The sequence below is a fragment of the Ruditapes philippinarum genome, unplaced genomic scaffold (assembly GCF_026571515.1).
Source record: "Ruditapes philippinarum isolate M1 unplaced genomic scaffold, ASM2657151v2 ctg6923_1_1_1_1, whole genome shotgun sequence".
Taxonomy (NCBI): domain Eukaryota; kingdom Metazoa; phylum Mollusca; class Bivalvia; order Venerida; family Veneridae; genus Ruditapes; species Ruditapes philippinarum.
This window is the reverse complement of record NW_026858328.1, coordinates 27076-40253: the sequence shown is the minus strand read 5'-3', so window position 1 is coordinate 40253 and position 13178 is coordinate 27076. Positions and strand designations below refer to the sequence as shown.

The following is a 13178-nucleotide window of genomic DNA, read 5'->3' as shown; positions in this document are numbered from 1 at the left end:
AGTTTAGTTTATACAAATTTATTTTAGTTCGATAATTTTGGAAGCTATAAGCTTATTGAAACACTCTTGAATCCGTTCCTAAAACCAACCAGTGCTAAGCAATGAGTGTAAAATTTCTTTCTCAAGGAAAACAACGGCGTGGCCCTGACAGGATTTGAACCCACGTGGTCAGCAATCCTTAGATTAATAGTCCGACGCCGGTTAACCACTCGGCCACGCCGCCAAATTGTATTGATCCATTTTATTCAATAATGTGTTTCACTATATGACCTGTATTGATAAATGAATTTACAAGATGTTTAAATGATGCTGTCCCAACTTTTGATCTCTACTTCTGGCCCCTATTTTTGTGAAAATGTCATGCCACTGAAGTAATGACATACCACATGAAACAAATAATATACATAAGCCGCGTCACGACAAAACCAGCATAAATGGGTTTGCGATCAGCATGGATCCAGAGCGCAGTCTGATCAGGATCCATGCTGTTCGTTTACAAACCCTATAACAAGTAGAAAAACTGTAAGCGAACAGCATGGATCCTGATCAGACTGCGCTCTGGACTGGATCCCTGCTGGTCTCAAACCCATTATGTTGTTATGTCATGACGGCGGCTCATATTATTTATGCCCTTTATTTGCAGATGCCTACACAAAAAGTGGTGTGTTCTACCGTTTTCAGCAAAAGAAAAGAGCAGCCAAGTTTGTGGTAGCATGTATGAGGCTACATAACTTTTGTAAAACTAGAGGAGTACAAGAGCCTGTGGAGATCATCACACAGGATGATGATGATGATGATGATAATAATTTACCAAATGGAGATGACAGAAGTAATAATAACATTAGACAGGAATTAATTAATTTATTCTGAAAAAATGTTTTTAAGACATAGAAATTAAAATATATTTACTTGTTCTGGTCACTTGAAATATAACATTTCACTCAATTAAATCTATGTTTTGATCTCAAATTAAGCACCCATGTATTACTTAAAAGAATTACTTTGTATTTCACAATAAACCAAAATAAGCACAGTACAGTAGTTAACTTATTTGTCAGAGTCAATGAATACCTTTGATAAGAAAAAATTATATTTGCAATGAATAATAAACATTAAAGGGGTTAAAGTAGTAATATTAAATAATATAAGTAAATATACATGTGAAAGCTATTCAGTTTAATTATGTTGAATATTAATTTGTGATTTCATGAAATACATTAATTCATTGTGAAAAATAACTACTAAAAAGTATAGCTTTCAGAAAATATCCCCTTGTCTTACAACTATACCTGTTAAATATTAATAATTCAAATACTGCACATTTTTAACATCATTTTTCATTGGAATACAATGATGTTTAAATTTATGATTGAAGAATTTTTTCCCTCTAAAAAATGTTGTTTGCTGTATTATGACTTTGTTACAAAGATTTCTGATAAGTTATATGGCCATTTAAAAGAATTTGTTTGCAAATTATAACTCTCACCTTGTGACTAGGTTATATAAGCAAACAACCATTTTAAATGGGGTAATTATAACCTGTCAAAATTCTTTTTTAACTAACAGTATAACAAGTTTCATGTTTTGAAAATGTCTTTTATAGCTTTTAAATCATTCTATATTACAGGCAATTATGTTAAAAATTTTTCTAAAAAATTGCCTAAAATTCTAAGTTTAAAAAAGGACTTAACTCTTGCAACTATCATAATTGCTCAACTGTTACTTCAAAACAAACATGGTTTGTAATTCAAAATACAGATACCGGGTAGGACAGAAGTGTTTTCCTGATAAAAATAGACACCAAAAGTATGTAAAGGGAGGGTGGGTGCTTAAATGAAAATTTTACAATGACTATAAATTAATGATTAAGAAATAATATATCCTAAATTGTGATTTTAGTGCTAAATAAAATCACTATTTGGAGTCCTGATATAAGAAATTACATCACGGGGACAAAGCCCGGTTGATAAAATGCTGCACATCTGAAGGACAAACATTGATTTTAATTTATCAATGGTTAAATTTACTGATTGAGATATATTATTTCAATCCTAACAAATGTCAACTAATAAATGCTGCAGTACCCCGATATTAAGCTAACTTGTGCCTGTAAAGTTTCCAATATTAATATTCAGCTCGTAAAATTTTTTAATGGTTTCATCAAATGTCTAAATTAAGAATGTCAACATTGATTTTATGACCATTATAACACACAATTTCGGTTCTTCTGAGTTCATAAGGGAAACATACATGTCGTGTTAGAATTTTAAATAAGTTTGTCTAATCTTTTTTTTATGCCATCTAAAGACTGATTTAATGTTTTTAATGTTGAATTCAATTCTGTCATAATTGCAGTCTGTTGTTCAACAAGTTTGATATATGTCATCCTCTGTTTTCTCTGAAAAATGAAATCAAAAATAACTCAGTCTAAAAGACCTGATGCATGTACAATTTCCATGTAACATACTTAGTGGAACAAGTTTAGATATGGTCAATTTGCAAAAAAGTGCATTTTAAGTTACAAGAAATTACTTCCAAAACACACTGCATTATATAAATAGTTTATATTCTGATTCAATGTGTAAGTACTGTATTTCAATGTACTATTAATGCCTCAAATCAAGTTAAGGGGGTTTTTGTGTATGAGTAGTTAAGGTTGTTTTCTTCACATCACCTGCCCCACACGGCTGTGTGTTTAAAACCCAACAGAGACTTTGGTTTTTTTTCCTTTTGTGGAAGCTACACATTTCTATATCTTATGGGTGATCTGTGGTTCTACTCAAGTGCATGCTTTTCAAGGCCTCAGTTCGCAATCACTAGTATGTTGAATCATGCAAGTTAATGAATGAATAACAATAGAATTGGAGTAATACTATAACATAATAATACTTACTGTCATATTTTGCCTTCTTTGGCACTGGCTCATTATCACCTACAATTTAATGTGCATGAGTATTATTGAATTATTTCCAGCTTGAATAAGAAAACGACAGTTGTTTATGTTAATGAAGGTATTTTTTCATAAATATATATGTATACAAGTTTCCAGAAGATTTTAGAAAGCTTTTCTTTTTGAGTTTTTGGCACACTTAACCTCAGTTAAATAAAATGCAACAATCCTATCATTTTTTATAAAAAGTGACATGGTGTGACTATAAATAATTTCAACAGTACATGTCAACATATATTATTGATAAGACATTATGTACTTTGTTAAATTGCTGAATAAACATAAAGTAAAGTTAAGTTATGTTATTCTTACCTTCAAATCCTTTATCCTGCAAAATTTCCTTTCTTCCCAAGCTAAAAAAAGAAGCCTGTATTAGTTATTACATAACTTAAAGTACAAGTCACATGTCCATAAACTGCACAATGTGACATGCTAACTAATAAATGTGAATCTTAAGTATGTAACCTTCTGGTATAAGTATGTAGCCTTCTGGTATGTTAAATTATGTAGTCTATGGATTGCTGCATAATTCACAATATTTGTGTGTCTTTTCTAATTGTATATTTCTGCTCATGACTGTATACCTTACATGTATATAAATATGTACACATCTACCTAGATACCTATTATAGGAAATGACAGCTTAGTTTATGTAACATTATAATGTTAAATCACAGAAAAACAGATACACTAATCTACTATCATCCATAATAAATTCCAATATACATAATAGCATTCATGACTGAAAACATTGACTGCTTGACCAATGAAAGAGGAAATATTAAACTAATTTTGAGTAATTAGCTTTTGTAATTTAAGGATATTTGAAAAGTTGATAATTACTGTAACATTGAAAATAATGAAATTTCCTAACAAATTATAATAAATGTATTATCAACATGCTCACAACAATAAAATTTATATACATGTACTTACAGTTTGTCTCACTTCCAACAGGAAGGTCTGGGATTGTAAGGCCAGGATCATTATTTTCTGAAAATGGAATACATTATACAGTTTTATTTCATGCTTTCCAGTGTTTTATTGTAATATATAGATGATTATATTCTGATAAACCACTAGTGAAACAAACAAATATCCTCTATATATCAGTAACAGAAGTGAAAGTGTGAAGAATTAAATCTATGTTTATCATAATTAATTTTAAATATCAAATGCCGACACAGAAAACTTTTGATCTTTCTTTGTGCGTTTTCTATCGGCTGATTTTTGCATTCTTGCACTGTTTTTTTTTTTCTTTTTGGTCACTTGGTGTACTTGATATTTTGCTTTTGTTGCCTCATCTAGTCTATCTTCTATTCTCAAAGTGTCATACAGATTGCAGAGTGGACATTGATCTTTCTTAGGACGGAAGAAAAAAGTTACATTCTGTACTAAAAATGATTCTGTACACAGCCGCCTCTGAAACACACTTTCTATTTTGTACTTTGCATTTTTCTACATACAGTGAGTATATTCGTTTTATTTATTAGATACTTCATGTTGGGGTCTTCGTGTGTAGTGTGATTCAACAGTCGGAAAGCTTTCGTTGTGTTTCTTTACAAATGATCTGTGATATTCCGTGGTTTTATTTCCAGGCACAGCTTTCCCTCTTTTGTCATTTCCAACATATAACCCTGCCACTTTGTGCTTAACTGCGTTTGCAACTGCTTTGGAACCCACATCGATAGTTTTTAGTAAAAAATTCTGGAAACAAAGTGATCCCTCGGAAGCATTAATCACAACAAAATTACATAAAAATTGCAGACTCAGTTTGATTGAGTCTGTACATGAGAGATAATGAATAAGTGCAACATCCCTCACGCCCTCTTTTCTACCTGTGTAAAAAACGAATTCGAAATAGATCTTTGTTTTGTTCTCTGTTAAGATACATTCTCTGGTTCTTTATTGGCAACATGGAAACAAATGAATTGCCTCTGACTTATGTAATCACCCATTGACCAGTATGTACTGAATATTTTCTGTCTTTCATCTTCGGTTATATTCTCGCTGCATTTAAATCTAAAAGATAAATTTCTTGGGAAAAGAGATAACAGATAGTGCCTGTGAACTGTATGAATGCAGTATTCTGTCAGTGGAAAAAGGTGATAAAATCAGTTATAACCTTTTTCCACTACAGATTCTTCACAACATGTGGAACAACAAGTAAACAACAGGTAATAAGTACACTTAGAACCTTTTACCCCTAAATAATTTGTAGAAAAGAAGTTATTACAAAATACTTTTTAATGTTTTGCCCTTATAAGGATTGAATATTTATATAATATTTTCGTCAGACATAAAGGACAATAAGTACATTATAAAAAACATAAAAAGTCAATTTCGGCAAAAGTGGCAGTTATAACCTTTTACCTTTGAACCCTCGATATTTAGTTGCAGTCAACCTATCAGGGGAGACAACTAAAAACATGCCTCCAAAAAAGGCTGCCAAGGTTATTAAGTCAGTAACCAGAAAGGTTATTCATCCACCATATTTAAAAACAAACATACCAGCAGGCAAAGCAGCAGCTGCTCCCCCACTTGGACCACAACTTGGACAGGTATTGCAATTGTGTACAAAATTTTCAGATATAAATGTAACTGTTTTCGTCTAGAGTATTTTCGGATACTGAATTGATTGGTATGTCTACATTTCCATAAGGTAGTCAGGTTCACCCAGACCAAATAATGGCCCGTTTAATATGCAGACATATTAATCAAACTGACCGTAGTTAACCTGGATACATTTTTTTTGTCTGGTGGAATACACCTAGATTCCAACTGGTCCTAGATGCAACGCAATCCGGTCAACTCGTCCCCTAGTCAACTCGTCCTCTGGTCAACTCGTCACCTTTTTGGTCAACTCGTCCCCTACTTTTGGTCAACTCGTCCTCAAAGAGTCAACTCGTCCCTAATATGGTCAACTCGTCCCCTACGTTCGATCTATTCGTCACTATTATGTTGTAAATCAATGTCTTTTAATAGTACTTTTTATGTAAAATTAATAATGAATTTGATTGATATCGAAATATTAATAAAATAACGTCTTTTTTACGTTAAATTTTAATGATCTTTATCTAAACGCACGTGCATAGCTTTGATGTAAAACTACAAAGACAGTTAAGTTTGCAAACATTCAATTAATGTTTAATTAATCGGAGTTTTAATGATAATTAAAACTAAAATTAGGTCCAACTCTTTGATTTTTACCTCCTCCCTGAATGGATTAAAGACTGACGACAGATCAACAGAAATTTGGAGTGCTAAAAACTTTATGTCGGTGCGTATTGATCTCATTATAGAAGGATCGTGACAATTAAAAACATGATAATTGTTTGTTGTGAAATTGTCAATTGTTTCTGATTTTTTAAAATTGCATTTCATTGTAATATTATGGTCCATTATCATAGGAGTTGTATAAACATACATGCCTTTTGAAAGAGTTAGTATTTATTTATTTTTTCATTATTTCTTTTAAATAAAAAGTCTGTACAATAATATTTGCCTTGGATATTAACTAATTGAAAACATAAAGTAATTACTAAATATTCAATTGCCATCTAATAATTAGTAAAGATTAATATTAAATTTCCATAAATAAATCTTTAAACTGATCTCAAAGAGGAGCTGTATAAAACCGAGTTCCAGAATTTCTTGTATAATACAAGTCAACATATTGAATGTATTAATTTTAATGAATTCAACATTTTCATATATTTGACCATACACCATCAAAAACAAAATTCGACATTTGGAAAATAAAATTTTATAACAACCTTTGGCACTATTTTCAAGCGATTTGTATAATTTCAAATTAAAGACACACGTTCTTTAAATATATAAATACGTATCCAACCACAGAGGCAAATGTGTCTTTAATCCTATTTTCAAATTACTATATGTTTACTTTAATAACCAAAGGCACGTGTCATGATATATTTAATTAACAACAAATAAAAACTCCAAATATTCGCATACAAAAAGCGTCAAAATATGTCCAATTTAGTAATTTTATAATGTATTATTTTAACAGTCTATAATAATTTATGAAATATATGAAAAACAAATAATAATAAAATATAGGGGACGAGTTGAGGACGAGTTGACCAGGGCACGAGTTGACCAAGGGACGAGTTGACCAAAAAGGTGACGAGTTGACCAGAGGACGAGTTGACCAGGGGACGAGTTGACTCTGAATCGATGCAACCACAGCAGCACAGATCTATATCTGTAATAACTTCAACGGGGTTACTCGATAATATCCACGAGGTAGACATCGACGTCGAGGAGGTCACCGAGGGGTCTTGTCCAGGAGATTGTGGAGCAGTGCCACTTAGTCCAACTAATTAGACTTGTAAAAGAGACATCAAGATAATTTTGGCAGGAAATGTTCTAGTTTGACAGTATGAAAAAAAAATAGTTTGTCAAACCGTTAATTAGGCTAAATGCCACTGCAAACAAGACACTTCACACCTCAAATTTTGAAGGCACCACACCTCGAGACACTTCACCCCCAAAAATCAGCTAGAAGTATATAACATGTTTATGTTATTTGTTTATCTTCTTTACTTTCAATTTAATTTTGTAGTGTTTCTGATAAAATATTTAATCAAAAATGGAATTTTGAAATATATTACAACATTTAAGCATAACATGAAAGACAATTTAAAGATCACATTCAAATAAAAAAAAAAACGACAACTTATTAACTGCGTTATAATTTCTGACAAATAATTGTACATGTATATTTTGATTTCAACCTGAACCATCCAGGTACTGTCATTTATAAAGAACAAAAGAAGTGTGTATTATCATGTAATACATGTATCTAAGATAAATTGATACAAGGGGTGATACACTTCAGACGCTTGATGTAAAATAAGTTAATTTATTCAGTCAAATTTTCATAGCAAATTTAATGTTAAGACATTTTTTTCTAAAAAGAGAGACTGTATAAAGGATCGTTATAATTTGCTTTCAAAATTATCATTTGGATATGAGCCTTTTTAGTTAAAATGTAACTATCTCTATCACACATTATCAATATTGCATTAATTAGTAATATTTTTTAATATAATCATATATGTTAAAAAATAAATATATTTTAATCACCATTTATTACATTTCAAAATTTCACCTTCTGACATTAAATTTTGTGTAAAATACAAAACAAAAATGGAGGGGTGGGGGATATGAAATGCATAAAAAGAAGGATGAAGTGTCTGAGTGGTGAAGTGTCTGCAAAAATGGCTTGGGGTGAAGTGTCTAAAGAGCAAACTGTCTGTAAATTGTGACACCTGCATGAACTAGGTATTGGTCAAAGGGTCATATGAAAAAGTTGTCCACATCATGACTTCTGCATGCATTTATGGATTTAATAAAACTTGGCTAGAAAAATCATTCAAGAGTGTCTCACACAAAAGTTCAGGTCCCTCTTGCCAAGGTCATGCATAGAGGTCAGACAAAATATGAATGTGTGTGACCAATTTAGTAGTTTTGAATTTAGGGATTATATTAAAAATGTTTATAATCGTTTTACCAGCATGACCCAGGTCAATGTATGCAAGTTAAAGGTAACAATATATGATGAAATGGCATCATTTCACTTGTGCTGCATGGATGGATTTTAGTATTATTAAACACAGAAATGTTCAGCACCATGAGCTGTAGTGACACCTACATTAATCAGGATGTGAGGTCAAAAGTCAAGGTATCTGACATCAGAGGAAAATGATTTACCAGAGCAAAACTTGTATACATGCAATGCACTATTTAGTCATCATAATTTGAGGGATTCTAATGTAGAATTTCACCATCTTGAGACTGTGCATTTGTGATGGGCCTATTTTGTGACAATAACACTCTGTTTTCTAAAGAAAATGGGGATATAGAAACTCTCATTCAAAAGCTGGTCCAAAGCTGTTTTCCGTTGATCATTGGAGGATTTTGAAGTAAGTTTGTACAAACATGTACCATATTAAGACAAGCTGTCAAGCGCAATATCCAAACCCCATCCACCAAGGTCAAGGTCACCTTTAGGGGTCAAAGCTTAACATGGTCTGTTTTGTCCTTATCTAGAGAATAATTCCAAAAGTATTAGAGAGATTCCAGTGAAACTTAAGATATAAATAGATAACAGAGATGAGAGAGAGTGCACTGTAAAAAAACCTAACTACATCTTAAATAACTTTTAAACCTTTTTATGTACTATTCAAAGTGATAACAAACAGCTCATATATATTTCTATGGTCATATACACAGGAGTTATTCTATATATATTTATAATTAATTTGTTGTTGCATGTGCAGAACTAGTATTTATCAAGATTTTGCACTGGAAGTTCAGATCCATACTTCAAACTTTTGAAATAATACTATTGTTTGCTTCATGTAATCTTCCTTTAGATGGGAGATGTTGGTATTTATGTATTTATATATGTTGTTCTTACAAATTTTTGTTAGCTATTGTTGAGAGGCTCTAAGTGTAAATTATGTCATATATTCATGCATGTATTAACTATTTATGCTTTATGTATACAAATTCTCTTTTTAAAGTTTATAAAAAATAATGTCTTAAGTGTATGATAATATAGGTAATTGTTTTTATTGAAATCTATTTATACCATATGGTCATAAACATTCATATATTATATTGATATCTTTTCAGAGAAACATACAGATAGGACCATTCTGCAAACAGTTCAATGATCTAACTAATGACATTAAAACAGGAATACCAATACCTACCTTTATAAAATTAAATGTAAGCTAACTTTACCTTATCTTACAACTACTGTGTATTTATTACTGTGGCAATCTTTTCTCTTTGAATTAATTCTTTTATATCAGGGCTGTTATTCCCCTTTTTTTCGTTTAAGGGCAGCTTCCCCTAAGAAAATTTCTTTAAAATCATGCAGTTTTCCCCCAAACCAAGTTTTTTCTTGGAAATTTTTTTAACATAAGACTGGTTTACAAAAAGAAATGTCAGTGCTAAGAATGATCATGGAGATTGTTACACATCATCGGACAAGTGTGGCTCTTTTCTGGCTTCTGGAAAAATTGTAAATGTAAACTATTATCCAATTTAGCCTTAATCACCTAATCCAAATAGCTTGGAATGTTTATTTCCAAAGCTGAAGTAACTATTCTCATGAAAGAGATACAAGTCCAGAATTTCACTTTACTGTGCTTTAATTCCTTCAATGGAATTCTAAGTAGACTTGTTAATATAATGTAATAAGATTATAAAAATGAATTTTGGGCCAATACTTATAAGATTCGGTGTGGAAATTGTTTTAATAGTTTAATAAAAAATAAAAAGCCCAATGACAGATATTCATGCAAGACCAGTATTATAACGTCATTTTATACAAATGTATCAAAATAACATTTATTCATGTAAGAGTTTGTTTTTTTTGCACAATGTGGCAGTTTTGTAAATAATGCATTTGTAATTGATATATTTATAGCCAGATCTCACTTTTTGTAACTGATATAATTACAGCCAGATTTCTCTATTTATAATATATTTTTGCAGCCAGATCTCACTTATTGTAATTGATATATTTACAGCCAGAACTCACATTTTTGTAAGTGATATATTTTTAGCCAGATATTACTATTTAATATATATATTTTTACAGCCAGATCTCACTTTTTGAAATTGATATATTTACAGCCAGACCTCACATTTTTTGTTATTGATATATTTACAGCCAGATCTCACATTTTTGTAACTGATATATCTATAGCCAGATCTCACATTTTTTGTAATTGATATATTTACAGCCAGATTTCACATTTTGTAATTGATATATTTACCGCCAGATCTCACATTTTTGTAATTGATATATTTACAGCCGGATCGAACAGTTTCAATTACCACTCATAAACCTCCTGTATCATATTTCCTGAAAATGGCAGCTGGAGCTAAGAAAGGAAGAATAAACAGTATGTTGATTTCTTTATATCCTAATACATTTGTATATCCTTTATAATCACATATTAATAAATTAGAAGCATAATGTGATGGGGTTGTCTTTACATCTCTACATACATTAAATGTTATCATTGTCAGATCAATGACTTGAGAAAAAATAAGCTTAAACTAAGTAGATGTTGCCCATGCTCAGTAGATAATTCCTATTTTTGAGGCAAATTAGGTTAAAGGTCTAGATAAAAGTGAAATTTTATGTAGAACCCTTGTCCATGTAAGGACTTAAAAGTTTAGTCTGTTTTGTGTAGGTTTATAGCACACCAACACAATGTTTGTTGTATGGCGCCAAAACAAGAAAGATGATTTTGTCTAACCTTGGATGTAACAGACTTAAAGCAACAAACCAACTCACCTGCTGGAGCTAAGAGATACATACAATGTAGACTCCATTAATTTGAACCAATTTAGTTGATTCTTTGTTAAACTTATTACGAACATTGCCTACGACCAGGAGATGAACACTAATGATTTTGTGGTTGTAGGTCAAAGGTCTAGGTCACAGTGTATTAGTGTAAAATGCTTGTTCAATTAATAAATTCATAAAAAGTAAGCCTACACTTGTAAAACTTAGTAGGGGCATTGCTTATAGCCGGTAGATGGTGCCTATTGATTATTAGGTCATAAAGTTGAAAGTCAAGGTGAAAATGTGTAAAATCCTTGTCTGATCAATAGCTAGAATCTCCCACCACTAAAGCTAGTCGCCAGATGCCCATGATAGTGTTGTTGTGAGTTAAAACCAAAGTTAACAAACAAAACCAAAGTAAACAAACAAAACCAAAGTAAACAAACAAATAAGTTAAGTTATTGACATTTAGTGTATGTGTCAGAGGGCCCTATGGAAAGAATTGTTCAAAAGAATTTTGACTTTAGCAAGAACATCTCTCCTGTAGTCACTATAGACATTTAAAGTTACATTAAATAAATATATAAAAATATTTTGCCGTCGGCCTTAAAATCAAACATTCTACAGTTTCATTAACCTGTTTTATAGTTTTGTTGTAAATTTCATCAAATATTGTTCATAAATTAGGATTTTAAACGGGAAACCCCACGGTAACACTAAAGTTCGTATACGAATTTTAACATGCAAATGAAGACTATAATGAGCTCGTGTATGCGCTACGTCACAATTTTATAGTTGCTATCCGGAACACAGCAAATGTGATATTTTCTTGTGCAAACACACATTAACCGTTTAAGCTTCACGGTGCACTAAACCTGGGGTTCAGTAAAAGTAATCATCTCGTAAAAAGATTAAATTTGTATGAAAACATCCGTTACAATGCGGAAATATACCGTTAAATTAGGACTGCCACTTATAGTCATGTTTGTTGATTTAATATTGATGTACAGATGATCCGCAGGCGGAGTTACTCATGCAAACAGAAATTGTACTTCCCTTTTTTGCCACAATGAGGTTACATATTTTTATGCTAATAAAACTAATTTTTGTTGCTTGGACACCAAAATAAGACCTGGAGTCGATATAAAACCCAATTTATTAATGAAATGTCGCTATTAAGTTTTTTATGAAATTTATTAAATGTAACTTTAATGTCTTTCATAAAAAGAAGTTGTAAAACATGGAAAGTTTGTTGTTAACTTAGTGCCTGAACTGATGCACATAAAGTTTACAGGCCTATCACATGCGATAAATCAGTGGCTTATTGAATGGTAAAATATCAAGAAAATACATAGTTTCTTTGGTCAGATAAATAAGAAATATCTTATTTTCACCAAATTATCAAACATACCCTTTCTATGTCGAGAACAAAGATGCAGATGCAGCATTTTGTTGTGTTTTTTTTTGTGTTTCTGATTTTTCAAAAAGTTTCACAATTTTCTTTTGAACTTTTGAAATACTTACAGTTATATGCTTTAATTTTTACAGAGGAAGATGTTGCAGGAAAAGTAACACTAAAACATGTATATGAAATAGCCAAAATAAAGATGCAGGATCCGCAAAATCGAGGACAGTCACTTGAAAATATCTGTAAACAAATTATTGGGACTTCTTATAGTGTTGGTATTGAGGTGGTAAAGTCTTTAGAACCAGAGGAATATGCAGAGTTTCTACAAGAAAGACAAAAAAGACTTGATCAGTATGACATAGAGTTGGAAGAAATAAGAAAATCAAAATTGTTACGATTGTAGTGCTTTGTATAATATTTTGTTTTCAATTTTGAGCACATTCTTCATGCTATAAATAAAAATAAAATATCATCTGTTGTGT

General features: G+C 31.2%; 1 protein-coding gene and 1 long non-coding RNA gene across 2 annotated transcripts; one reads left to right on the top strand and one right to left on the bottom strand.

Moving 5' to 3' along the window:
- Positions 1–2131: 2131 nt before the first annotated feature.
- On the bottom strand, positions 2132–3971 carry LOC132752836 (uncharacterized). Its single transcript, XR_009628863.1, has 4 exons — positions 3887–3971; positions 3263–3303; positions 2894–2932; positions 2132–2398 (listed from the first exon to the last, which is right to left on the bottom strand). It is a non-coding gene; the product is annotated as an uncharacterized LOC132752836 (long non-coding RNA).
- A 1371-nt stretch (positions 3972–5342) lies between these two features.
- LOC132752834 (large ribosomal subunit protein uL11m-like) lies at positions 5343–13170 on the top strand. Its single transcript, XM_060743223.1, has 4 exons — positions 5343–5511; positions 9617–9712; positions 10809–10899; positions 12837–13170. The coding sequence occupies exons 1-4, from the start codon at positions 5380–5382 to the stop codon at positions 13097–13099; spliced, it is 582 nt and encodes a 193-aa protein (XP_060599206.1). The 5' UTR covers positions 5343–5379; the 3' UTR covers positions 13100–13170.
- Positions 13171–13178: the final 8 nt, after the last annotated feature.